The sequence below is a fragment of the Peromyscus leucopus genome, chromosome 1 (genome assembly GCF_004664715.2).
Source record: "Peromyscus leucopus breed LL Stock chromosome 1, UCI_PerLeu_2.1, whole genome shotgun sequence".
NCBI lineage: Eukaryota > Metazoa > Chordata > Mammalia > Rodentia > Cricetidae > Peromyscus > Peromyscus leucopus.
In genome coordinates, this window is record NC_051063.1 from 6,097,759 (window position 1) to 6,123,492 (window position 25,734).

Below are 25,734 nucleotides of genomic sequence, written 5' to 3' on the forward strand. Positions count from 1 at the left end.
ATGGAAGACTCAATGGACATGGACATGAGCCCTCTCAGGCCTCAGAACTACCTTTTTGGTTGTGAACTAAAAGCTGACAAAGATTATCATTTTAAGATGGATAATGATGAGAATGAGCACTAGTTATCACTAAGAACGGTTAATTTAGGGCCGGGCAAAAGACAAATTGCACATCGTAGAGGCAGAAGCAATGAAATATGAAGGCAGTCCAATTAAAGTAACACTGGCAACTTTGAAAATGTCTGTACAACCAACAGTTTCTCTTGGTGGCTGAAATTACACCACTTGTAGTCTTAAGGTTAAAGTGTGGTTTGGGGCCTGTGCACATTAGTGGACAGCACCTAGTAGCTGTAGAGGAAGATGCAGAGTCAGAAGATGAAGATAAGGAGGATGTAAAACTCTTAAGCATGTCTGGAAAATGATCTGCTCCTGGAGGTGGTAGCAAGGTTCTGCAGAAAAAAGTAAAACTTAACGAGGATGATGAGGATGATGAAGATGATGATTATTTTGATGATGAGGAAGCTGAAGAAAAAGTTCCAGTACAGAAATCTGTATGAGATACCCCAACCAAAACTGCACAAAAATCAAACCAAAATGGAAAAGACTTAAAACTATCAACACCAAGATCAAAGGGTCAAGAGTCTTTCAAAAAACATGAAAAAACTCTCAATACACCAAAAGGACCTAGTTCTATAGAAGACATTAAGGCAAAAATGCAAGCAAGTATAGAAAAAGGTGGTTCTCTTCACAAAGTGGAAGCCAAGTTCATTAATTATGTGAAGAATTGCTATTCAAGATCTCTGGCAGTGGAGGAGTCTCTTTAAGAAAATGGTTTAAATAGTTTGAAATAATTCTGTCTTACTTAATTTCTGTAATAGTTGATATATCTCACTGTCCTTTTTATAATGCAAAGTGAGAACTTTACCTACTGTGTTTGATAAATGTTGTCCAGGTTCCACTGCCAAGAGTGTGTTGTCTAAAATGCCTGTTTAGTTTTCAAGGATGGAACTTTACCCTTTACTTGGTTTTAAGTATGTATGGAATGTTATGATAGGACATAGTAATAGTGGTGGTCAGATGTGGAAATGGTAGGGAGACAAATATACATGTAAAATAAACTCGGTATTTTTTGGCTTTTCGAGACAGGGTTTCTCTGTGTAGCTTTGTTCCTTTTCCTGGAACTCACTTGGTAGCCCAGGCTGGCCTCAAACTGACAGAGATCTGCCTGGCTCTGCCTCCCGAGTGCTGGGATTAAGGGCATGCGCCACCACCACCCGGCTAAACTCAGTATTTTAATGAAGTAAAAAAAAAAAATATAATCACATTATGTAGCTGGAAGTTTTCTGTGTCCCACCTGGTCTGCAGCCGCTCAGACCTGAGTAAACACACAGAGGCTTATTTTAATTAAAACTGCTCAGCCATTAGCTCAGGCCTACCACTAACTAGCTTTTACATTTAAACTCAGCCCATTTCTGTTAATCTATATGTTGCCATGTGTTCCATGGCTTTACCTGTGTGCCATTACATGCTACTCCCAGGATGGCAGGCTGTCATCTCCTGACTCAGCCTTCCTCTTAACAGAATTCTCCTGTCTACTTATCTGGCCTGTACTTCCTGCCTGGCTACTGGCCAATCAGCATTTTTATTAAACCAGTGTACAAAAGCATTATCCCACAGCAACATTATTTCCTTCTTCCCTTTCCTTCCTTCAGCCCTTCCCATATTCCCTCTGCCATTTCTTCTCAAATTCATGCCCTCTTTTTCATTAATTATTATTGGTACATGTATATGAATAAATATACAAATACAACTTGTTCATCATGTTTAGTGTTGTTACTCATGTGTATGTGATTTCAGGGTTGAGTAATTGGCATGGGTGGAGCCCCATGAAATTTTCTCTTTCCAAGTTAGCATGTCTATTGGTGTTGTACTTGTTCAGGTCTGTTTTTGGTCAGCCACACTGTTGAGGTATCATAGCTACAGCTTCTCTGTCATTTCTAGGAGACACAATCTCACAGCAGATTTCCTAGTCTTCTGACTTCCAATCCTTCCACCTCTTCTTTTGAGATGTTTCCTGAGCCTTTGGTGCAGGAGTTGTGTTCAAGGACTCAACTAGGAGTCCTACCAAGCTGTCACACCTATGATACATAACGGTGACAAGGATGAGAAAATAACCCTAAGAGTGCAATAGGGGCATTGATGTAGACTAGAATACTCTGTAGATATCTGTCTGTACATAGTCATAGAATAGAATGATTAGAACTTGGAACAGATGAGTTTTGAGAAATCTTAACTTGCTTTGGGCTGTAACAGTTCTAGCAAAATTTTTGAGTCTATCTTTTGATTGTGACATCATAAAGACACACAAGGATACTCAGGAAGGTAAATTGCATCTCACTTTGATCAAATCAATTCCAGTGCTTTTGGTTTCAGTGAAAAAAAGGCTGTTCAAGAACTAAAGTTAATACACTAAAGTTCTGTGAAATTCATATTTTACTGCCTATAAATAAAGTCTTATTGGCACACAAACACAAAATTAGATTTAAGTAATTGAAACTGTATTGTGTTTTGGCACACACCTTCAATTTTAGCACTTGGTAGCAAGTACAAGAGGGTTGCTGTGTTTGACAATACCCTGGGATACATAGTGAGTATCAGGCTAGCCTGGGCAAAGGAATGAGATCCTCTGTCAAAAAATAAAACCAAAGGGGGAAAAATGAATGCTAGAGACTTTAACAGAATCTATTCAAAAGATTTCAGCAAGATTTACTTACAACTTCAGTGGTTTAGGCATGATTCCAAACACTGAAAATGCAAAGAAGAATTAGACCTATCAGCTTGATTTCTTTTGTGTCTTAGTATATCAGAATAACAGAAAAGGCAGCATAGAAACTAGAGTTTATTTATGCTAGAAACATTTAAGGTGGCAACAGGCAGAAGTTACTTCTCTATTCCACCAGAAGGTCCAAGTCTTTTCCTGAGTCTCCTCATGGCTGACTTCATCTCCTGGTTCCTCAGAGTGTAGATCAAGGGGTTGAGTAGAGGGGAGATGACTGTGAATGTGACAGAGATGGCTTTATCTGTGGGGAGGGCAGTGAAGGGCCGGGCATAGACATAGATGCAGGGCACAAAGTGCAGGGTGATTACAGTGATGTGGGAGGTGCAGGTGGAGATGGCTTTCTTCCTGCCCTCTCCTGACTGAGACCTCAACAACAATAATATGACCATGTATGATACCAGGAGCAAGAAAAACCACAGTGTGGTGAGCATCCCATTATTGGAAATCATCAGCAGCTCCAGTACAAAGACGTCTGTGCAGGCAAGTTTGATGACCTGGGGGACATCACAGTAGAAAGTGTCAAGAACATTAGGTCCACAGAATGGAAGCGGGAGCAAGAGAGAAATCTGCACGATGGAGTGGACAAAGCCTCCCATCCAGGAGGCCACTATTAAGCCAATGCAACGGCCTCTGCTCATGATGGTCACATAGTGCAGGGGTTTAGAGATGGCCACATACCGATCTAGAGCCATCACTGACAGGGAAAACACATCCACTCCTCCAATAAGGTGGAAGAAGAACATCTGAGCGAGGCAGCCATTGAAAGAGATGGTCTTTCTGTCTGAGAGAAGGTCCACCAGAACCTTGGGGGCAGTGATGGAGGAAAAACAGATGTCGGCAATAGACAAATTCCTGAGCAAGAAATACATGGGGGTGTGAAGGCGGGCCTCACAGGTCACGGTGACCATGATGAGAAGGTTCCCCAGCAGAGTTGTCACATACACCAGGAGAAGGAAAAGAAACAGCACCACGCCCACTTCTTGACTCTGGGTCAGGCCAAGGAAGATAAGTTCTTGGACTCTGGTGTAGTTTTCCATCTCCATTAAATCACTGCCTCTCTGGGCTGTTTTGTGTCAAGCCTTAGGTTGTTTACCTTGTCTTCCCAAACTCCTAGGATACAATTCAGAAGCTCCTCTTTACAAATATTGCACCTGAAATAGATTGTTGTCCACATTCTAAATATTGCAGTTAATTTGATAATCAAATTACCACATAGAAAATCATTCAATATTTTTTCCACCGAGAGTAACAATACATTAAGTATTGAGAGAAAAAATACATTAAGTAGTGACACTTAGATATTTATAGCAGAAAAAATTTACCAATGTTCATTTTAATGCTTTTGATATCAAACTTCCAACAGTTTAAGTAAACCTTTTTTTCCCCTCAGTTTGCTTTAATGAAAACTTTGTAATGATCATTATCAGTTATGCTACTTGAGGATCAAAGATTCTGGCTTTCCTCAGAAAAAGTGGAAGGATCACTTTCAAGTTAACTTTCCCAATCTGTTGTTGTTATTATTATTATTATTATTATTATTATTATTATTATTATTATCAGTTGTATTCTACATTGTACAGGGAGAGTCTTGGGTACCAACATATGGAGATTCTGGAATTCTTCTGAAAGATCATTTGTTTTTACTAAAGGCAGGGTTTATGTGCTTAGTGACAGGCAGTGCTGAGCCCTCTGTGGTGAGGAACTGGAGCAATAGTTTCACCTCTTTCTTATTCTGTCACTAACTAAAGGAATTATGGGATTCTGATTGTGAACTGTAAGCTGTCAACAGTATTAGTTTGAACAATCAGGGAAGAGGAAGAAACTGTATGTGTGTATGCATGTTTGTGGTGTGTGTGTGTATGTGTGTGTGTGTGTGTGTGTGTGTGTTTGGTATGTTTGTATGCATGTGTATGTGGGGAGGTAGAGGGAGGAAATTCATGTGAGATGCTACAGGACTAAAAAAAGGATGAAGCTTCCTGGGTCTGAACACAGGTTCCCAATTTTAGCCTCTGTCAAAAGCATAGCAATCAACTAGAAACCCACTCCCCGTCCTCTGTTTCTGCTTTCTCTCTCCGGTTGGCATCATCAGCAGATCCATTGGTAGGTTTTGGGAAAAAGCAGTTGGGGACTCATGATGACCGTGAGGGTTATTAATCTCAGGCCTAAGTTGTCTGGAGAATGGTTCTTCTGCACATTCTTGAAGAAGCAGAATTTACTGAGTGCCAGTAGACGAAGAAGAGATGCAGAGGCCACAACACTGCACCAGTTGTGCGTCGGGACTCAGCTTTAGATGTAGTTACATCTAGCTCCAAAGCCGTTCTATTTATTGAACAATCACTCTTTAAGCATTCAGGAAGTTGGAGCTACTTCTTCATCTCAATTTTAGTGTAAAGATACTAGAAAAACATTTTCTGACTGGCTATTTCATTGAAAAGTCACAAAGTTTCCAGATAAACTTGGATACATCATAGACCACTCCACTTTCTCACACATCTGCAGCACTCCAAGACTGCAGCCAAAACTAACATTCAAAGAATAGAGCCAGACTCCCCCAAATTAGTTTGGATTGTATTCCTGACACTGAGTTTGTTAGGAATTTCAAAAGTATACACTTAATCCATGTGTCTTTCAGTCTTTTTTTTCACACATTTTTTTGGTCCTTTCAGGACAGTTGGGACTGGACTTATGCTAGTTATATTGCACACAAGTGCAGCCGAGGTCTTATTCTGGAGTAATGTTCAGTCTGATGGAAATACAAATATTAAGTGCATCAACAGCCATGGGGACCAACAAATGATGTCCCAGTGTTATGGAAACACAGCAGGGCTCTATTTGGGGATGTTATAGGAAGCTTTAAACTTTAACAGTGGAGACAAAAACCGCATCACTGTGTGGGTGAATTCCAATAACCGAGGCAGAGAAATAATACCCGTAGCTGGTGAAATGAGACAGCCACACAGAGGACACAGGGAAATGCAGCGCAGCAGACTGGTGAGGGAGTATGGAGTGAAAGGAGACTTTTGTTAGTGACATCATTCCTCGCCCCATTATATCATCAATAAATGTCTCATTATTGAATCCCACAGTTCTCAGACATTGTCACCTCCATGAATGATTGATCTAAGCATATTGTCTACGGTGTATGCATTTAGTGAAAGGAGGTTTGTAGAAGCAGGAGGAGACAGGAACAGAATGGAGACACATTGTTCTCTCTTTCCTCCAATTCAACATATTAATCTTTACATTTTGTGTTACAAGGTCATTTGAAAAAATTTGAAGAACCGCATTTATCAGAAAACTCTTTTTGCATTGATTTTAACATGTAGCAACCATACACTACACAATCGAAAATCTCTCAGTACTTGCCTAGTGACTTGTCTATGACGCAGGCTAACCTCTGAATTCTTCTCAACACAAAGTCCCCTTCCAGTACTTGACACCTACCTTTGCTGTTTGTCCATAAGACGACTGTCTTTGGTCTGAAACAGTTAATATCCCTGGAAAATATTTAAAGTTAAATTAGTTAAATGCAAGCAATGACAACATCTCTGTTTCAATATTCATATAATCCTGGCTAGCAACTAAATGTCTTTATCTATTTCCTTTACCTTAAAACTTCAAATAAAATGATATTATATTAAGTCCAGTGTACATCAACTGCTAACATTTGTCTTTGAAAGATGTGTTTCTGAAGGTAAAGCCCTTGGCATGATTGAATATCTCAGTGTCCTTACTTTGTTTCCCTCGACAGCAAACTCAGGGAGTTACATCTTTCAGGGCCCTTTCACCGTGTTCCTGTCTTATATTCGAATCCTCAGCCTCAGGCTTAATGTAAGCCTGGCAAAGGGAATATCACTGGACAGGAAAGTAGAAGTAACTGATTGTAGCTTTGATCCTGCAATTTCAATGGGAGTCATTAAAATGTTATCAAAAATGCAGGTACACATATTTACACATATTGACATATGTTGGCTGGTGTCCAAATGCTCTAGAAGCAATTTATGAAATCTGCTTGACTTATATCTTTAACATTTTACACTGGGCCCCTGTGTAATGTTCTGGTCCCTTAGTCTCAGGCTTATTATGAGAGCTAAGCAGACTTGGACAAGCAAGTGGAAATCAACTGGCTAGCTCTACCACAATGGTGGAGTTTCAGTGGGATTATTAACTTGTTGTCACCCATGTGTAAACACTCATGTGTAAACAGAGACCAGTATGGAAAAAAGCAATGTTTTTAATTCAGGCTAACAAGACAGAAATTGAATGCCCTTATTCTAAAGCTTAAGCAGTTTTGCTAAAACATGCCACTCCTTGTATCTAAAACATTTTGAGGGTCACTCTTTAGTCTTTAGAAGTATGAAATATTGTATATTTGAATGTTGATATTTCCTTTTTAAAAATTTGTTTTTATGTACACTGGTGTTTTTCTTACATGCACATCTGTGTGAGGATATCAGACCCCCTGGAACTAGAGTTACAGATGAGCTACATGCACTTCCACATGGGTGCTGGGAATTGAACCTGGGTCTTCTGGAAGAGCACCAAGTGCTCTTAACCACTGAGCCATCTCTTCACCCACTAACTACCTACATTTCTTTCATAGATAAAGTCACGAAGTTCAAATAACAGAATTGGAACTCAAGCAGTTTCATACCACTTTGTTTCCTCATCAAGCAGAGAATAATATGGCTCTTGATCCTGGATGTCCACCCCTTCTGGACACCATTGAGGATACTTAGGAAGGCAAACCTGTCAACTCTTTCCCATCATTATGCCATATAAAACCATCCACTTTGGAGAGAGCTAGGTAAGAGCTAAGTTTGTGAGTGGTAATACAGACAGAACTTTCACATAATAGCACTTTGTATTAATGTACTGCTCCACAGACCTGGATGGTAAGATACCCTGGAACACAGTTGAAATGTGAATCTTTGGTTGTTGTTCTTTCGAAGGCTGTGAAGTCTGCTTCCCTTCAGTGATCCAAGGGTAAGTGAATCCGTAGTCCTACTTTTCCTGTCTCTGTTATCATATGGCAACTTAAAAGAAAAGCAGCAGATACGAAGGGAAAAGGACCAATACAGGGTAGAGATAACTGTGACCTTGCACAAAAGCATATTTTAGATAATTACTATTCTCACAAAGTATGGAAGCTGTCTGTTTACTTGTCTTATTGTGGTGCCAAAATCCCTCACAAAAGCAACTTAAAGAAAGAAGGATTTGTTTTGGCTTAGACCTACAAGGCACAGTCCATTCTGGGGAAGTCATGGCAACAAACAGTGTAGAGAAAATTGGGGCCTGGACAGACAGCTCAGCAGACAAGAGCACTGGCTCTTCTTCCAGGACCTGTGTTTGATCCCCAGAATCCACGTGGAGGCTCACAACCGTTTGTGACTTCAGTCCCTGGGGATCCAGTGCCCTCTTCTTGCCTCTGTAGGCACTGCACATTCAGAGGATGCCCAGACATAACAGAGAGGCAAACACACATATATATTAAATAAACAAATACTCAAACAAACAAATAAACAAATAGGTTAATTTCTGGGCTAGAGAGATGGGTCAGTGTTTAAGAACACTTAAAATCTTCTGGAGGATTTGAGTTCAATTCCTAGCACCCACATTAGATGGTTCACAGTCACCTGAAACTCAAGCTCCATGAGGATCTGACGTCTCTGGTCTCTGCAGGCACTGCACTTATGGCCACACACAACTACACATAATTCAAAGCAATGAATATAAAATTCAAAGAACCTTTATTTAGAGTATAATGTGTTTTTGCCTTAGGTGAATAAAGATTAACTTTTAATACATATAACTGATAAATGAGAATATTGGTGTTCCGTTGTCTTGGATATTTTATCCATTTCTTATGATGATTATAGCTCTTCTGATTTTATATTATCATATTACCTTTTAAAAATAATTTGTTTATGTTTATTTTATGTGCATGGGTGTTTTGCCTGCATGCATGTCTGTGTGAGGATGCCAGATTTCCTGGAACTGGAGTTACAGGCAATTGTGAACTGCCATGTGGGTGCTGGCAATTGAACTCTTGTCTTCTAGAAGAGTAGCCTGTGCTCTTAACTGCTGAGCCAATCTCCAGCCCCATCATATTGTCTTTTTAAATTTAAATTTTATTTTACTTTATTTACTTGAGACAGGGTCTGATAATGTAGCCCTGGCTATCATGGAACATGCTATGTAATTAAGCTGGCCTGGAACTCATAGAGATCTGACTGCCTCTCCTTCCAGAGTACTGTGATTAAAGATGTGCATCATTGTGTCTGGCTTTCTTTCTTTTTTTTTTTTAAAAATTAGTAATAATATTTGACAATTTAATAATATACATGTTGTATTATGATTATGATCATCCATTCCCTCTTATCTCCCTCCCACCCCAGTCAACGCCACCATAAAGTCCATTTCTCATGTTTATGTCTTTTTGTTTTGTGATCTACTGCATTTAACCCAGGTCATTTGCATGATCATGGGTGTCAACTATCTATTAGAGTTGGTGGACTCACCAAGGGTGCACATAAACAAAGACAGTGACTTCCTCTCCTTCCACCATCCATAAGAGCCAATAGTTTCCCAGGGAGGGGTAATGTTCCGTGACCCCCATCTCACCCAACCCAGTTTATGATTGGCTGTTGACAGGCCCAATCATGCTCTAGACCAGTGCAAGTAGCAGCACTTGCTGCCACTTATGATTGAAATTGGGTGATACCTAGAAGGCAGCATCTTGCAGCCTTTCTTCCCATCATTGGCTTTTGCCTTCTTTCTGCTCCCTCCCTCTTTTGTCATACTCCCTTACCTTAAAGGGTGGGATAAATGACCCATTTAGGGCTGAGACCTCAACTTCCACTTATTCTCAGCACCTTGAGAAGTCGTGCCTCTCTGCATTCACTGCTATTCACTGTAAAGAGACGCTTCTCTGATCATGGTTAGAGTAGCATTTGTCTGTGGATAGACACATAAATATTTAGAAGGGAGTTCAACAACATGTCAAATTAGCACAACCACCCTTTAACAAATTAACAAAAACACCCTGCAAAAGAAAACAAACAAACAAATCTCGCCATGGAACCTGCTGTGTGTCACGGTGTCATACAGTCTACCCTTTTGTCCAGGTAGCTTTACTTGCAAATGTTCATTGCAATGAGCCATTGGCCTGGTTCAAGACCTCTGGCTTCTGCTACACTACCTATAGTGGACCCTCTCTGGGACTCCTCTCAGGTATCCTGTTGTTGCTCTGGGTCATGGAGATCCTACAGCTTTGCTTTTGCAGGACTGGCCCCTTCATGAGCTCCAGCAGTTCTTAGATGGGGTAGATATTGGGGTGGGCCAGCTTAAGGTCCTGGGGTGGTGGCTGAGTTGGGCAGCCTGTTTGTTTTCCTGTGCCTGTTCCACCATGGCCAGCTCTCCCGCTTTGGCCATGAATAGGTTGTTTTGCTTTGTGGTATCTCATGAGTGTCTATGACTCTCTTCATTTCTCATACTTATCTCTCTGTTTCTCAGATTGTACAATTCATGTTTTCTCTCAAAATATTGATTGATTTATTATAGTGGCATACAGCAAGTACTAAGTAATTGTTAACTGAAGCAAAGCTCAGAAAGCCCGATCACCAGCTACGTCTCTGGGATGATTTCACAGAGGCCTTCACCTCTGTTTTAGGATCTTGCTTCATTGAACTTTCGAATTTTATACTCATATCTATTTGATTCTTTAGAGTGTTAGCATTATTCCACCTTGAAATCATGCCCATCTCCTCAATGAGCTTCAGCCACTTTCTCAAGCTTGTACAATAGAGAATAGGTGATGTTACATCTTTGTTTGGGTGATCCTGTGGCATTCTCCCTGACCAGCTCTGGGCCAGTTAAAAAGCTGCTTGAATATCTTTCATCAAATAAACCAAGGCAATAAAGTAAGATCACTGTGGCTCCAGCATGGTTGGGCTTCTCAGGGATTAAATGTGGGTATGCCTGTCAAATTTCAATAGACTTACTTTCAAGTTTCTTGATTTTTCTTCTGCCTGCTTAACTGTGCAATTGAATCCTCACAGGGAACATCTCATTTCAGTCTTTGGATTCCGTTTTGATATGTTTTGTATTTGTATACTTCATCAGTTGTGAAAAGTTCTCAGCTATTATTTCCTAAAACAATATTTCTTCAATTGTTTTCCTCAGAAACTCTCATTATGCTTAGCATTTATGGTATTCATTCAGTTTCTTCTCCATATTTATGAATCACCTTTCTGTGTATTCTTCTCTCTCTATCTATGTGTGGCCCCCTTCCAGTCTTCATTCATTATTCTTTTCATTTCTGGATGTTTTGTTTTCTTTTTTTTCGTGTCTACCTTTGCTTTCCGTGATATATTGGTTCATATTTGCCCTAGTTAGTTTTCTGTTGCTGTGATAAAAACACTCCGACCAAAAGTAATTTGGAGTAAAGGGTTTATTTGGTTTCCATGTCTCAATCACAGTCCACCATGGAGGAAAGTCAGGGCAGGAACTCAAGGTAGGAACCTGGAGACAAGAACTGAAGTAGAGACCACGGAGGGTTGCTGGTTACTGGCTTGTTCTTCATGGTTTGATCAGTTTGTCTTTTTAAGCAACTCTGGACCATCTGCTCAGTTGTGCAAGGCCACAGTGGGCTGGGCCCTCCCCCATTAATCATTAAGAATATGCTCCACAAGCCTGTATGGGACCAAACTAGGTCCTTTGCATGTGGGACACAGTTGTGTAGCTTGGTTGTTGAGGGGCCCCTGGCAATGGGATCAGGATCTATCCTGGGTGCATGAGCTGGCTTTTTGGAGCCCATTTCCTGTGGTGGGATGCCTTGCTCAGCCTTGATGCAGGGGGAGGAGCTTGGTCCAGCCTCAACTGAATATATCAGGCTTTGTTGACTCTCCATGGGAGGCCTTATCTTTTTGGAGGAGTGGATGGGGTGTGGATGGAGTGGTGGGCAGGAGAGGGGGATGAAGGTGGGAGGAGAGATGGGAGGGGGAACTCTGGATGGTATGTAAAATGGAAAAATAATTTAAAAAAAAGAATATACTCCACAGACTTACCTACAGGCCAGTCTTATGCAAGCACTTTCTCAATCAAGGTTCCCTCTTTCCAGATGACCCTAGCTTGTGTCAGTCTGATACAAAGTAACTGAAACTGTATTTTACAAAAAAGTCCTTTAATTTTTTTCTCTAAACTTTTGTTTATACTATTTAATTCATTACTCTAGTACTTAAAGTTTTTGGTAATAAAATTTATTCTGCCCTGAATAATTGGAGCAGTATTTGATATTAGTTAATGTAAATCCATGTTCAGTTTTTATATATACTGTTTTATCTGATGGGAGTACTCTCAGCATCTTCCTGTGGAGATAATAACGTGTTTGCTTTTCAGCTGCTCCCCATGGGCAAAGAAGGCAATGTCAATAGATGCAATGTACATATTTCTAAATATAAGAGATACTAATTTCCAAAGCCTGCTTCTGATAAGTTAAATAAGGGAATGTGATCTTGTATTATTAGCAGTTATGATAATCACTATCATTAGCTATTAGATACATTTCACTAAATTCTTCACCCCAGTCTTCCCAGATATAATGATACAGAAGGAAGGAGGAAATGCATTTTGCTCTTCGGTACATGATTATATATACTAAGTTGAGGCATCCAGGGCTTTCTGTAGGTACTAACAACACAGGCTGATTGGAACTTGGAATGTTTCTACAAACACTACTTGACTGCATTGTAATTATACTGTTGTGTGCATGGATTCTAACAATGTTTTTTTTGAGTCTAATTGTTGATTTAGACACATGAAACCTGGGCCACAAATGTGAAGTCACAGCACTTTCTGATGCAGCCATTTCTATTTCCTTTGCCTTCCATGAGTACGTGCCTGTTCAAGAAATCAAGTCAAGCTGGGCAGTGGTGGCACACGCCTTTAGTCCTAGCACTTGGGAGGCAGAGGCAGGTGGATCTCTGAAATTTTGAGTTTGAGGCCAGCCTAGTCTACAGAGAGAGTTCCAGGTCAACCAGCGCTACACAGAGAAACCCTGTCTCAAAGAAGAACAAAATAAAACAAAACAAAACAAGAACAACAACAACAAAAAGAAATCAAGTCAATTTTAAACGTGAAAATCTAGCTGGGTATAGTGGTTCACAACTCTAATTCCAACATTTAGGAGATTGAGGCAGGAAGGTTTCTGGGTATTTGAAGCTAGCTGGCCTACATAATGAGTTCTAGAGCAGACAGGACTGCAGAATGAAACTTGTCTCAGAAAACAAAACAAAAACCAAAGCAAAACCCAAAATATGGTACAGTGTCCATGTCTCTGTTTTTCCATATTTCACAGATTCCATTGAGATATGCTTGGTGATTCTCTGAGACAATATGTAACACACTGAAAAAATATGTGGGAGAATTAGAACTATAAATTTAAGGTCTTTTGGGCTGTTTTAGGCCCCTGTGAGAAGAGAAATGATAAACAAGTATAAAGAATAAATCTTAGTTCATATATAAATGTTTCCAAAAGTGACTACAGGAAGGAGAGGAGCTATTGCTCTTCTCCATCAGAAGGTCCAAGTCTTTTCCTGAGTCTCCTCATGGCTGACTTCATCTCCTGGTTCCTCAGAGTGTAGATCAAGGGGTTGAGCAGAGGGGAGATGACTGTGAATGTGACAGAGATGGCTTTATCTGTGGGGAGGGCAGTGAAGGGCCGGGCATAGACATAGATGCAGGGCACAAAGTGCAGGGTGACCACAGTGATGTGGGAGGTGCAGGTGGAGATGGCTTTCTTCCTGCCCTCTCCTGTGCGTGACCTGAGCATCATCAGGATGACTGTGTATGATACCACCAACATCAGAAACCACAGAGTAGCAACCAGGCCGTTATTAGAAATCATCAGCAGCTCCAGTACAAAGACATCTGTGCAGGCAAGTTTGATGACCTGGGGGACATCACAGTAGAAAGTGTCAAGAACATTAGGTCCACAAAATGGAAGTGTCAGCAAGAGAGAAATCTGCACGATGGAGTGGACAAAGCCTCCCATCCAGGAGGCCACTATTAAGCCAATGCAACGGCCTCTGCTCATGATGGTCACATAGTGCAGGGGTTTAGAGATGGCCACATATCGATCTAGAGCCATCACCGACAGGGAAAACACATCCACTCCTCCAATAAGGTGGAAGAAGAACATCTGAGCGAGGCAGCCATTGAAAGAGATGGTCTTTCTGTCTGAGAGAAGGTCCACCAGAACCTTGGGGGCAGTGATGGAGGAAAAGCAGATGTCGGCAATAGACAAATTCCTGAGCAAGAAATACATGGGGGTGTGAAGGCGGGCCTCACAGGTCACGGTGACCATGATGAGAAGGTTCCCCAGCAGAGTTGTCACATACACCAGGAGAAGGAAAAGAAACAGCACCACGCCCACTTCTTGACTCTGGGTCAGGCCAAGGAAGATAAGTTCTTGGACTCTGGTGTAGTTTTCCATCTCCATTAAATCATTGCCTCTCTGGGCTGTTTTGTGTCAAGCCTTAGGTTGTTTATCTTGTTTTCCTAAGCTCCTAGGATGAAATTGAGTTCTTCTGCTTTGCCATAGTGCTTAAAAGTGGTCGAGTGGTCCACATTTTAAATATTGTAATCAATTTGGTGATCAAATCACATTACTACATGCAAAATGAGTCATTAATTATTTCCCTACAGAGCAATGTTAGGAAAGAAAATATAATAGGTAGTGACACTTAAGCATCATATTTTAAAAAGGAAATATCACTGAGGTACAGTTTAATACTTTATCAGTTTTTTTCTGCTTTAACAAATTCTATTGAAATGGAAATGGAGGAGGTGTGGATATGTTGAAGGGAGGTGGGGGAGGGAACAGGAGTAGAGGAGAGAGGGGAAACTGTGGTTGGTATGTAAAATAAATGAAAAAATTCAATTAAAAATCACTACCCAATACTGAGATATTTATCTACCATTTTGAACACAGGAAACTATTCCATATAAGTGGATTAAGCACAAGAACACAATTAAAAATGAAAAAAAAATTCTATTTAAGTCTCTTGGTCAATTATCTTTCTTTGGTGGTCACAGGTTGACTTCTTAAGGACATGAAATAGAAGTACAATCATCAGTTCTTGTGTTTAACTGTCCCCACTTGGTTAACATTATTATTAATTTTCTACATTGTCCAGATCACATTTGGACAAAGGACATGTGGAAGTTTTGGATATCTGAAACACATTTTTCCCCCTAAAAGGAGATACTTACAGAGACGGGGGAAGTACAGACACTGTGTTAGGACAACGTAGCACTGAATTTACTCCTTCATTTTCTGCCGCTGGTTAGCTGAATGATGGGGGTTCTGCATTATCAACTGTGAACTATATGGACAATATTGATCTGAGCAATCAAGGAGAAGGAGGAAGCTGGGTCAAGGGGAGACTCACATAAAAGGTGAGAGGACTGAAGAAGGATATAGCTTCCTGTGTCTTACGGTGGGTTCCCAATTTCAGCCTCTGCCAAAGGAAAGATCTGCTTTCCAACTAGAGATCTGCTTCCTTCTCCTGTTGTGATGCCCATTCTCCTCTCTTGTCTGCATCACCATCATATCCATTTGTAGATTCCTGAGAAAGAGCAGTTGTATTAGTTAGGGTTTCTTGACAGTTTACTCATCTCAAAGGCTGAGGTACCTTTTGAATGGCTCTTTTGTGTATTCCTATGAAAAAGGAGATTTTACTTATTTTTAGTCATTGAAGAAAGAAAGATGAACTGATTTCCCCAAACTCAATACATTGCTACATTGTGAAACTGAAATTCAGTATGATTTTGCTCATTTCCATTTGATATCTTATAACAGTAATGAAACAAGAATTCAGCAGGATTGTGTTATTTCTTCAGCTCAATTTTAGAGTAAAGGTAGTAGAATAAAGTCTCAAATGAGTTATCTGTTTAAACAGTTGTAAAGTTTCCAGGTAAATCTGAAGTCAGCACAAAACTAGCCTAGTGTACTAAACATTCACAAGAGTTCCCATAAGACTGTGCAGCAGAGACCATGTTCAGAAAATGGGAGCCAGAATACCTCAAGTTATACTCAACTGCATTCCTCTCACTGAGTTGATTAGGAATTTCAGAGGTACACATTTAGTCCTTCAGTCCTTTCTCACACATTTGGTGGTGCTTACAGCACTGTTGGGGTTGGACTTAGAGTCACAACACAGACACAGTGCAGTGAAGGTTTACTCTAGAGAAATGCTCTGTTTGGTGGAAATACAAGTATTTAAGTCTATCCACAGCCGTGGTAACCACGGCAGTGCTCTCTCTGGGGTTGGTATGGAAAGGGTTCCTATAGAAGACAAAGACTGTCACAGTCTGAAAGAATAGCAGAGGTGGAAAAATAACACCAGTCAGTGGTGAAATGACAAAAAAGCAGTGTAGTCTGTGAGTGTATGGGAGTGTGCTTTGAAAGACTTTCCTAGGTACCACACAGTCCCTTGCCTCATTACCTCATTAATACATGCTTTATTGTTGCAGTCCATGGTTCTTAGGCATTGTTTGATAAAAGAATGAGTGATTTAAGCCTATTACCTCCTAAGTCTGTATTTCATGCAAGCAGGCTTGCATAATCAGCAGGAGATAGAAACACATTGTCCCTCCCCTCCAACTTCAGGCTACATAGTTTTACATATTGCCTTATGGTGGCATTTGACAACATCTGGCTGAAGAATATCATTTGACAGAAACTTCTTACACTGGTTTTTAATGTGTAGCAGCCACATAGTAAGCAACTGAAAGACTCTTAATGAATTCCGGATGATTGCATAGAGTGTGCACAATTCTGCATCCTTTTAAACACACCCGTATTTCCAATACTTGACATACTCACCATTGTTGTGCTTGTCAGGGAGATGATCATCCTTGGTCTGAAATATCTGATATCCCTGGAAAATATTCAAAGTCAACTTTGTTAAACATAATCAATGACAACATCTGAATTTTAGCACGCACAACCTTAGTGCTAGATAGCCAATGTCTTTACCGTTATCTTTGATCCTAAAACTTCAAGTGAACATCATATACTATTTGGTGCAGAATGCAACATTATTTCTTGAAAAAAGATGCGCTATTGAAGAAGATTTCAGTGTCTTTGCTCCATTTTCAGGAGAGAGATGGCAAACTCAAGGATTTTCCTATTTAAGGTTCTTGGACTTGGACAGTGTTCCTGTCTTATGCTCTCCAATGCCTTAACCTCAGGCCTAATGTAAGAATGACAAAGGGAATGTCATTGGACAGGGAAGTAGCAGTAACTGATTTGATGATGTGGTTTCAATGGGATTCATTAAAATGTTATCAAAGCTTGCATGTGTGCACACACACATTGACACATTTTTTGCTGGTGTATAAATTCCTTAGAGGCCATAGAAGAGACTATTTGATTTGTATATTCAACATTTTGCACTGGGAACCTGTGTTGTGTCCTGCCTGATCCCTTAGTCTCTGGCCTATTATGAGAGCTAGGTAGAGGGTAACTGTTGGGCAAGGATGTGGAATTAAAGTAGCTAGTTTCACTGGTGGTGATGAAATTTCAGTGGTAATTATTATATTGTTGCTAACAGATACACTGATGTGTAAGGAAACAGCAACCTACTATAGAAAAAACCCACTACATAGTCCATGTCCAGTTTATCTAATGACAGGAGAGCAAACAAATGCCCTTATTCTCAGCTTATTCTGCTATGTTAAAGCTTGCTAAACCATATATTAAAAATATTTCTGGAGTCTTTTTTCAAATTTTCAAAAGCATGAAAAAAGTACATTTGAATATGTATCACTGTACCACAGAAACAAGTTGTGAAGAAGTTAGAAAGACTGGACCTCTAGAGGTCTCATGACCTTTCTTATCAAGCAAGAAACAGTAAAGGCTCCTGAACCTGTTTGTTGCTATTTCCAGGGCCACGAACTCTGTCCCATCACAGTGATCCAGAGTTAAGCAAACCCTAAGTTGACTTTTTCCTTTCTTTCCCAGACATCATCTTGTGTATTTAATGAACACAGCTGATATGAAGAAAGGAGTAGGCTCAGCACAGGGAGAAGAGACAAGGGCATCCCTTGTATCCCTTGTCCACGAGACAAGTGGATTTACAAATTAAGCACAATAATACAGTAAGAGGAGCCTTTGGGCCATGCAATACACCTTGCTGAAGAAGAATTTGAGTAGACATGTCAATATATTTTGTTACATAAGAATGGAATTTGAAGATAAAAATAAAATTGGAACAAGAATAAATAAATGAATACAAAGCAGAAACTGCCATTCAACCACGAAAGGAGTTAGCAATGTTATAAGAACTCTGGAGTCTCTAGCCTATATTCAGCATGCAGAAAGGGTAAAACCTAGTTTTCATTCAATAATGTCATTACTGAAGTCTGGGAGTATAGGTCAGTTGGTAAAATACCTCTCCAACATATATGATGCCCTGGGTTCAATTTCAAGTACTGCATAAACTGAGCATGGTGGTTCACACCTGTAATATTAGCACTCTAGGTAGAAGCAGAAGGATCAGGAGATTAAGGTCATCCTCCACAGCACTGCGAGATGGAGACCAGCCTGAGACACACTCCTACTCAGCTCAGTGTATCATTAATTCCTGCTTTCACATACCTCCAGGCACTAAGAATGAGATAGTGAGACAAATACATATCTCTTTGACATTCTAGTGGGAAGATAAAGGTATTTTAAAATAAATTAAATTAGCTGGGTTTGATGGCACACAACTTTAAACCCAGCACTTGGGAGGCAGAGGCAGGAGGAACTCTGTGAATTCGAGCCCAGTCTGTTTGACATAGTGAGTTCCAGGCCAGACAGGACTACATAGAGAGATTCTGTCTCAAAAAGTTAAAAAATTAAATTATGGAATTATTTTAGATGATTAAACCATAAGCAAAACAAATCAGAGTTGAAAATAGAAAGTAACTTAGTGATGTATTCTTCCCTTAAAAAAACTTTCTTTTTATATATTCTTTGTGTCTTTCACATCATGCATCTCTATCCCATTCATTCCTGTCACTTTGTATCTGCCCTTTGCCTTGCAGTACACCCCCAATAAAATTCAAGAGAAAAAAGAAAAAAAAAAAAAAAAAGGAAAAAAAATCTCATCATGGAAGCCTTGAACCAGACCAATGACTCTTTGCAATGAACACTTGTGTTGGAGCCATGCAGCCTAGTCTCAGATCAGCATATGACTACCTGTCCAATGGGTTTCCTCAGGGCAAGGAACCTGTGGACATGGACTCTCACTTGGCAAGGACCAGTAGTCCATGGGACAGTGTAGGAATTTGCAAAATTTATGTAGTTTGCAGGATCTTTTCTTTCTCATTATATTGGTGATTCTTTGGGCAATTTTTAGTTTCACTTTGTCAGTCACACATGCAACAGCTGTAATTTCTCCTGGAAATTCTGCTCTTTCTAGAATATTTTCCCCTAAGATTCAGCAGGGGCTAATGTTTTTCAAATTTCTTACCTAGAATTACTAACTACAACTCCTAATTCTGGGAACTTTTCTGACTCAATAGAGACAATAAGGTGTACACAAGAAAACAACACTTGGAACATTACACATATCTCACAGTTCTGGAAAGGAGAGTAAGGCATGCATACATAGAATAGTGAAAAAGCCTCAGGAATATACAGAGTGCCAACTGTTGAGAGTAAGTTTCTTAGACACCAAACATAAAATCAATGATAGGGTCTAGTATGATCCAAATGGAAAAAAATGTAATGTAAAATATGGGGGGATAGATCCATCTTTACCACACACAGGAGCTTATATTGGTAAAAGAATTATGATATAGTGAGATAGGCAAAGAGTGCCTTACTGAAGTCTGCCTTTTACAGAGAGGTTGAGACATGGGAACCTTTTGTAGACAAGGGAACTGCATAACAGCATCTTGCAGATATGAAAGAATTGTTTGGGGTTGAATATTGTTGTCCTTAAAGCATTGTACCCATGTTTATTACTTTTTAACTTTGTAACTGCAAGTCGCTGACAGCTGACATAAGTGCTGTGAGAGCAGGATGGGTGTGGCTGGATATTTAAGACTAAAAAAATGCTGAACTCGCCCGACTTCCCTTCTGGTCCAGAGGTGAGTACCCGGATCCAACCCGGACCCCATCCCTGGACACCTGCCACTCCGGGAAGACCTGCCCAACTTGGCACCAGGTTCTGGCCACCGGACAGCTCCCCTTCTAGCCCCACCGGGAGGGATCCCCTTTTCCAAGCCCCCCGACAGCCCCTGCAATCTCCCCCGCCCCCACGCCCATCTGCCCGCGACTCCAGCCACTTCCTGAGACTTAGAGACCGGCCCCCAGCTCCCAGCCTGCCCCCGACTTCCCTTCTGGTCCAGAGGTGAGTGCCCGGGTCCAACCCGGACCCCATCCCTGGGTACCAGCCACTCTAGGAAGACCTGCCCAACTTGGCACCAGGTTCTGGCCACCAGACAGCTCCCCTTCTAGCCCCACCGGGAGGGATCCCCTTTTCCAAGCCCCCGGCAGCCCCTGCAATCTCCCCCGCCCCACGCCCATCTGCCCGAGACTCCAGCCACTTCCTGAGACTTAGAGACCCGGCCCCCAGCTCCCAGCCGGCCCCCGACTTCCCTTCTGGTCCAGAGGTGAGTACCCGGATCCAACCCGACCCCATCCCTGGACACCTGCCACTCCGGGAAGACCTGCCCAACTTGGCACCAGGTTCTGGCCACTGGACAGCTCCCCTTCTAGCCCCACCGGGAGGGATCCCCTTTTCCAAGCCCCCCAGCAGCCCCTGCAATCTCCGCGCCCTGCCCCCACGCCCATCTGCCCGCGACTCCAGCCACTTCCTGAGACTTAGAGACCGGCCCCCAGCTCCCAGCCTGCCCCCGACTTCCCTTCTGGACCAGAGGTGAGTACCCGGGTCCAACCCGGACCCAATCCCTGGGTACCAGCCACCCCGGGAAGACCTGCCCAACTTGGCACCAGGTTCTGGCTACCAGGCAGCTCCCCTTCTAGCCCCACCGGGAAGGATCCCCTTTTCCAAGCACCCTGGCAGCCCCTGCAATCTCCGCGCCCTGCCCCCACGCCCATCTGCCCGCGACTCCAGCCACTTCCTGAGACTTAGAGACCGGCCCCCAGCTCCCAGCCTGCTCCCGACTTCCCTTCTGGTCCAGAGGTGAGTACCCGGATCCAACCCGGACCCCATCCCTGGACACCTGCCACTCCGGGAAGACCTGCCCAACTTGGCACCAGGTTCTGGCCACCGGACAGCTCCCCTTCTAGCCCCACCGGGAGGGATCCCCTTTTCCAAGCCCCCCGGCAGCCCCTGCAATCTCCCCCGCCCCCACGCCCATCTGCCCGAGACTCCAGCCACTTCCTGAGACTTAGAGACCGGCCCCCAGCTCCCAGCCTGCCCCCGATTGCCATTCTGGACCAGAGCCGCCCCGGACTTCCCTTCTGGACCAGAGAGTTGGACAAGAGAACTCCCTTTTGGACAAAAGAGAGAGTCTTCCTGAATCTGTCAGCTCTTTCTGAAACAAGTACACTGACAAGACGAAGAAAGAACCACAAGGAGATGGGCAGACGTCAAGGCAGAAGTACATACAGCAAAATGAAGAGCAATACAGCATCACCAGAACCTAGCCCGCCTCCAACATCTAGACCTGAACACCAAAAATTGGAAGAAGCAGAAGAAAGTAGCCTTATGAGTAACTTCATGAGGAAGGTAGAGGCTTGTGTAGAGGAAAAGACAAGGAAATTGGAAGAACGCTATAAACAACTAGAGGAAAGGGCAAACAAATTAGAAGAAAACAATAAAGCCTCCAAGAAAATAATAAAGTCCTGGAAGAAAACATTAAAGTCCTGGAAGAAAACAATAAAGCACTGAAAGAAAATCATGAAAAAGCAATGAAACAAACAAAGGAAACAGTCCAAGAACTGAAAAAGGAAATTGAAAAAATAAAGAAGACACAAACAGAGGGAATGCTGGAAATAGAAACCCTGAGTAAAAGATCAGGAACTTCGGATGCAAGTATAACCAACAGAATGCAAGAGGTGGAAGAGAGGATTTCTGGCATTGAAGATACAGTAGAAGAAATAGTTTCATCAGTCGAAGGAAACACTAAAGCCAACAAAGTCATGAACCAAAATGTCCAAGAAATCTGGGACACCATGAAAAGACTAAACCTACGAATTATAGGGATAGAAGAAGGTGAAGAATACCAACTCAAAGGCACAGAAAATATATTCAACAAAATTATAGAAGAAAACTTTCCCAACTTAAAGAAGGAAATGCCTATGAAGATACAAGAAGCCTATAGAACACCAAACAGACTAGACCCCCAAAAAAAGTCCCCTCGACACATAATAATTAAACAACTAAATGTACAGAATAAAGAAAGAATATTAAGAGCAGCCAAGGAAAAAGGCCAAGTGACCTATAAAGGTAAACCCATCAGAATAACACCCGATTTCTCAATGGAGACTTTGAAAGCCAGAAGGACCTGGACAGATGTAATGCAGACACTAAGAAACCATGGATGTCAGCCCAGACTAATATACCCAGCAAAACTTTCAATCATCATAGACGGAAGGAACAAGACATTCGAAGACAAAGCCAGATTTAAACAATACCTATCCACAAACCCAGCCCTACAGAAAGCACTAGAAGGAAAATTCCAACCGAAGGAAGTCAGATACACACTCGAAAACACAGGCAATAGATAAAGCCACAACAGTAAACCCCAAAGAAGGGAAGTACACACACACTACCACCAAAAATGACAGGGATGAACAATCACTGGTCGTTAATATTCCTTAATATCAACGGACTTAATTCACCTATAAAAAGACATAGACTTACAGAATGGATACGAAAGCAGAACCCAACTTTCTGCTGCATACAAGAAACACATCTCAAATTCAAAGACAGACACTACCTAAGAATAAAAGGCTGGGAAAAGACTTTCCAATCAAATGGTCTTAAGAAACAAGCAGGGGTAGCCATACTGATATCCAACAAAATAGACTTCAAACTAAAATCAATCAAAAGAGATAAAGAAGGACATTACATATTCATCACAGGAAAGATCCACCAAGATGAAGTTTCAATTCTGAACATTTATGCCCAAACACAAGGGCACCCACATATGTAAAAGAAACATTACTAAAGCTTAAACCACATATAAAACCCCACACATTAATAGTGGGAGATCTCAACACCCCACTTTCACCACTGGACAGATCTCCCAAATCGAAACTTAACAGAGAAATAAAGGACTTAACTGATATCATGACCCAATTGGACCTAATAGATATCTACAGAACATTCCATCCTAACAAGAAAGAATATACATTCTTCTCAGCACCCCATGGAACTTTCTCTAAAATTGACCACATACTTGGCCACAAAGCATATCTCAACAGATACAAAACAATTAGAATAACCTCCTGTGTTCTATCAGACCACCATGGGTTAAAGTTAGATCTCAACAACAACAAAAACTACAGAAAACCTACTTTCTCATGGAAACTGAATAATGCTCAACTAAATCACCAATGGGTTAAGGAAGAAATAAAGAAAGAAATTAAAGACTTCCTAGAGATCAATGAAAATGAAGAAACCACATACCCAAACTTATGGGACACTATGAAAGCAGTGCTAAGAGGGAAATTCATAGCACTAAATGCACACATAAAGAAGTTGGAGAAATCTCACACTAGTGACTTAACAGCACACCTGAAAGCTCTAGAACAAGAAGAAGCAAAGTCTCCCAGGAAGAATAGACGCCAGGAAATTATCAAAGTGAGAGGGGAAATTAATAAATTAGAAACTAAGAGAATAATACAAAAAATTAATGAAACAAAGAGTTGGTTCTTTGAGAAAATCAACAAGATAGACAAGCCCTTATCCAAACTAACCAAAAGACAGAGAGAGAGAATCCAAATCAACAAAATCAGAAATGAAAAGGGGGACATAACAACAGACATTGAGGAAATCCAGAGAATTATAAGGTCATATTTCAAAAACCTCTACTCCACAAAACTGGAAAACCTAAAAGAAATGGACATTTTTCTGGATAAGTACCACATACCTAAGTTAAATCAAGACCAGATAAACTATTTAAATAGCCCAATAACCCCTAAGGAAATAGAAACAGTCATTAAAAGTCTCCCAACCAAAAAAAGCCCAGGACCAGATGGTTTCAGCGCAGAATTCTACCAGATCTTCAAAGAAGAGTTAATACCAATACTCTCTAAATTGTTCCACATAATAGAAACAGAAGGAACATTACCAAACTCCTTTTATGAGGCTACAATTACCCTGATTCCTAAACCAAACAAGGATACAACAAAGAAAGAGAACTACAGACCGATCTCCCTCATGAACATTGATGCAAAAATACTCAATAAAATATTGGCAAACAGACTCCAAGAACACATCAGAACAATTATCCACCATGATCAAGTAGGCTTCATCCCAGGGATGCAAGGGTGGTTCAACATACGAAAGTCCATCAACGTAATACACCATATAAACAAACTCAAAGAAAAAAACCACATGATCATCTCACTAGATGCAGAAAAGGCATTTGACAAAATCCAGCACCCCTTCATGATAAAAGTCTTGGAGCGATCAGGAATACGGGGAACATACCTAAACATAATAAAGGCAATATATAGCAAACCAACAGCCAACATCAAATTAAATGGAGAGAAACTCAAAGCAATTCCACTAAAATCAGGAACGAGGCAAGGCTGTCCACTCTCCCCATACTTATTCAATATAGTACTTGAAGTTCTAGCCAAAGCAATAAGACAACATAAGGAGATTAAGGGATACAAATTGGAAAGGAAGAAGTCAAGCTTTCCCTATTTGCAGATGACATGATAGTATACTTGAGTGACCCCAAAGATTCCACCCAGGAATTGATAAAGCTTATAAACACCTTCAGCAGCATAGCAGGATACAAGATCAACTCAAAAAAGTCAGTAGCCTTCCTATATACAATGGACAAAGAAGATGAGAAGGCAATTAGAGATACATCACCCTTTACAATAGCCAAAAATGACATAAAATACCTTGGGGTAACACTAACCAAGCAAGTGAAGGACCTATATGACAAGAACTTTAAGTCCCTGAAAAAAGAAATTGAAGAAGATGTCAGAAAATGGAAAGATCTCCCATGCTCATGGATAGGCAGGGTTAACATAGTAAAAATGGCAATCTTACCAAAAGCAATATACAGATTCAATGCAATCCCCATCAAAATACCAAGACAATTCTTCACAGACCTGGAAAGAATAATACTCAACTTCATATGGAAAAACAAAAAACCCAGAATAGCTAAAAGAAACCTGTACAATAAAACAACTTCTGGAGGCATCACAATCCCTGACTTCAAGCTCTACTATAGAGCTACAGTAATAAAAACAGCTTGGTATTGGCATAAAAACCGACATGTGGACCAATGGAATCGAATTGAAGACCCTGACATTAACCCACACACCTATGGACATATAATTTTTGACAAAGAAGCCAAAAGTGTACAATGGAAAAAAGAAAGCATCTTCAACAAATGGTGCTGGCATAACTGGATATCAACGTGTAGAAGGCTGCAAATAGATCCATATCTGTCACCGTGCACAAAACTTAAGTCCAAGTGGATCAAAGACCTCAACATAAATCCAGCTACTCTAAACCTGCTAGAAGAGAAAGTAGGAAGTAATCTTGAACGCATTGGCATAGGAGATCACTTCCTAAATATAACACCAGTAGCGCAGACACTGAGACAAACAATCAATCAATGGGACCTCTTGAAACTGAGAAGCTTTTGTAGAGCAAAGGATACGGTCAACAAGGCAAAGC

At 41.0% G+C, this 25,734-nt stretch overlaps 2 protein-coding genes and 1 pseudogene across 2 annotated transcripts; 1 reads left to right on the forward strand and 2 right to left on the reverse strand.

The window, feature by feature from the left end:
• LOC114703454 lies at window positions 1-824 on the forward strand (annotated as a pseudogene).
• A 2,116-nt stretch (window positions 825-2,940) lies between these two features.
• On the reverse strand, window positions 2,941-3,882 carry LOC114703488 (olfactory receptor 4D10). Its single transcript, XM_028884334.1, has one exon. It carries the CDS (start codon window positions 3,880-3,882, stop codon window positions 2,941-2,943), a length of 942 nt encoding a protein of 313 aa, XP_028740167.1.
• A 9,515-nt stretch (window positions 3,883-13,397) lies between these two features.
• On the reverse strand, window positions 13,398-14,339 carry LOC114703487 (olfactory receptor 4D10-like). Its single transcript, XM_028884333.1, has one exon. The coding sequence runs from the start codon at window positions 14,337-14,339 to the stop codon at window positions 13,398-13,400; it is 942 nt and encodes a 313-aa protein (XP_028740166.1).
• Window positions 14,340-25,734: the final 11,395 nt, after the last annotated feature.

Excerpts from the sequence above, each read along its gene's own strand:
- LOC114703488 (XM_028884334.1), bottom strand. The coding sequence starts at position 3,882 with ATGGAGATGGAAAACTACACCAGAGTCCAAGAACTTATCTTCCTTGGC.
- LOC114703487 (XM_028884333.1), bottom strand. The coding sequence starts at position 14,339 with ATGGAGATGGAAAACTACACCAGAGTCCAAGAACTTATCTTCCTTGGC.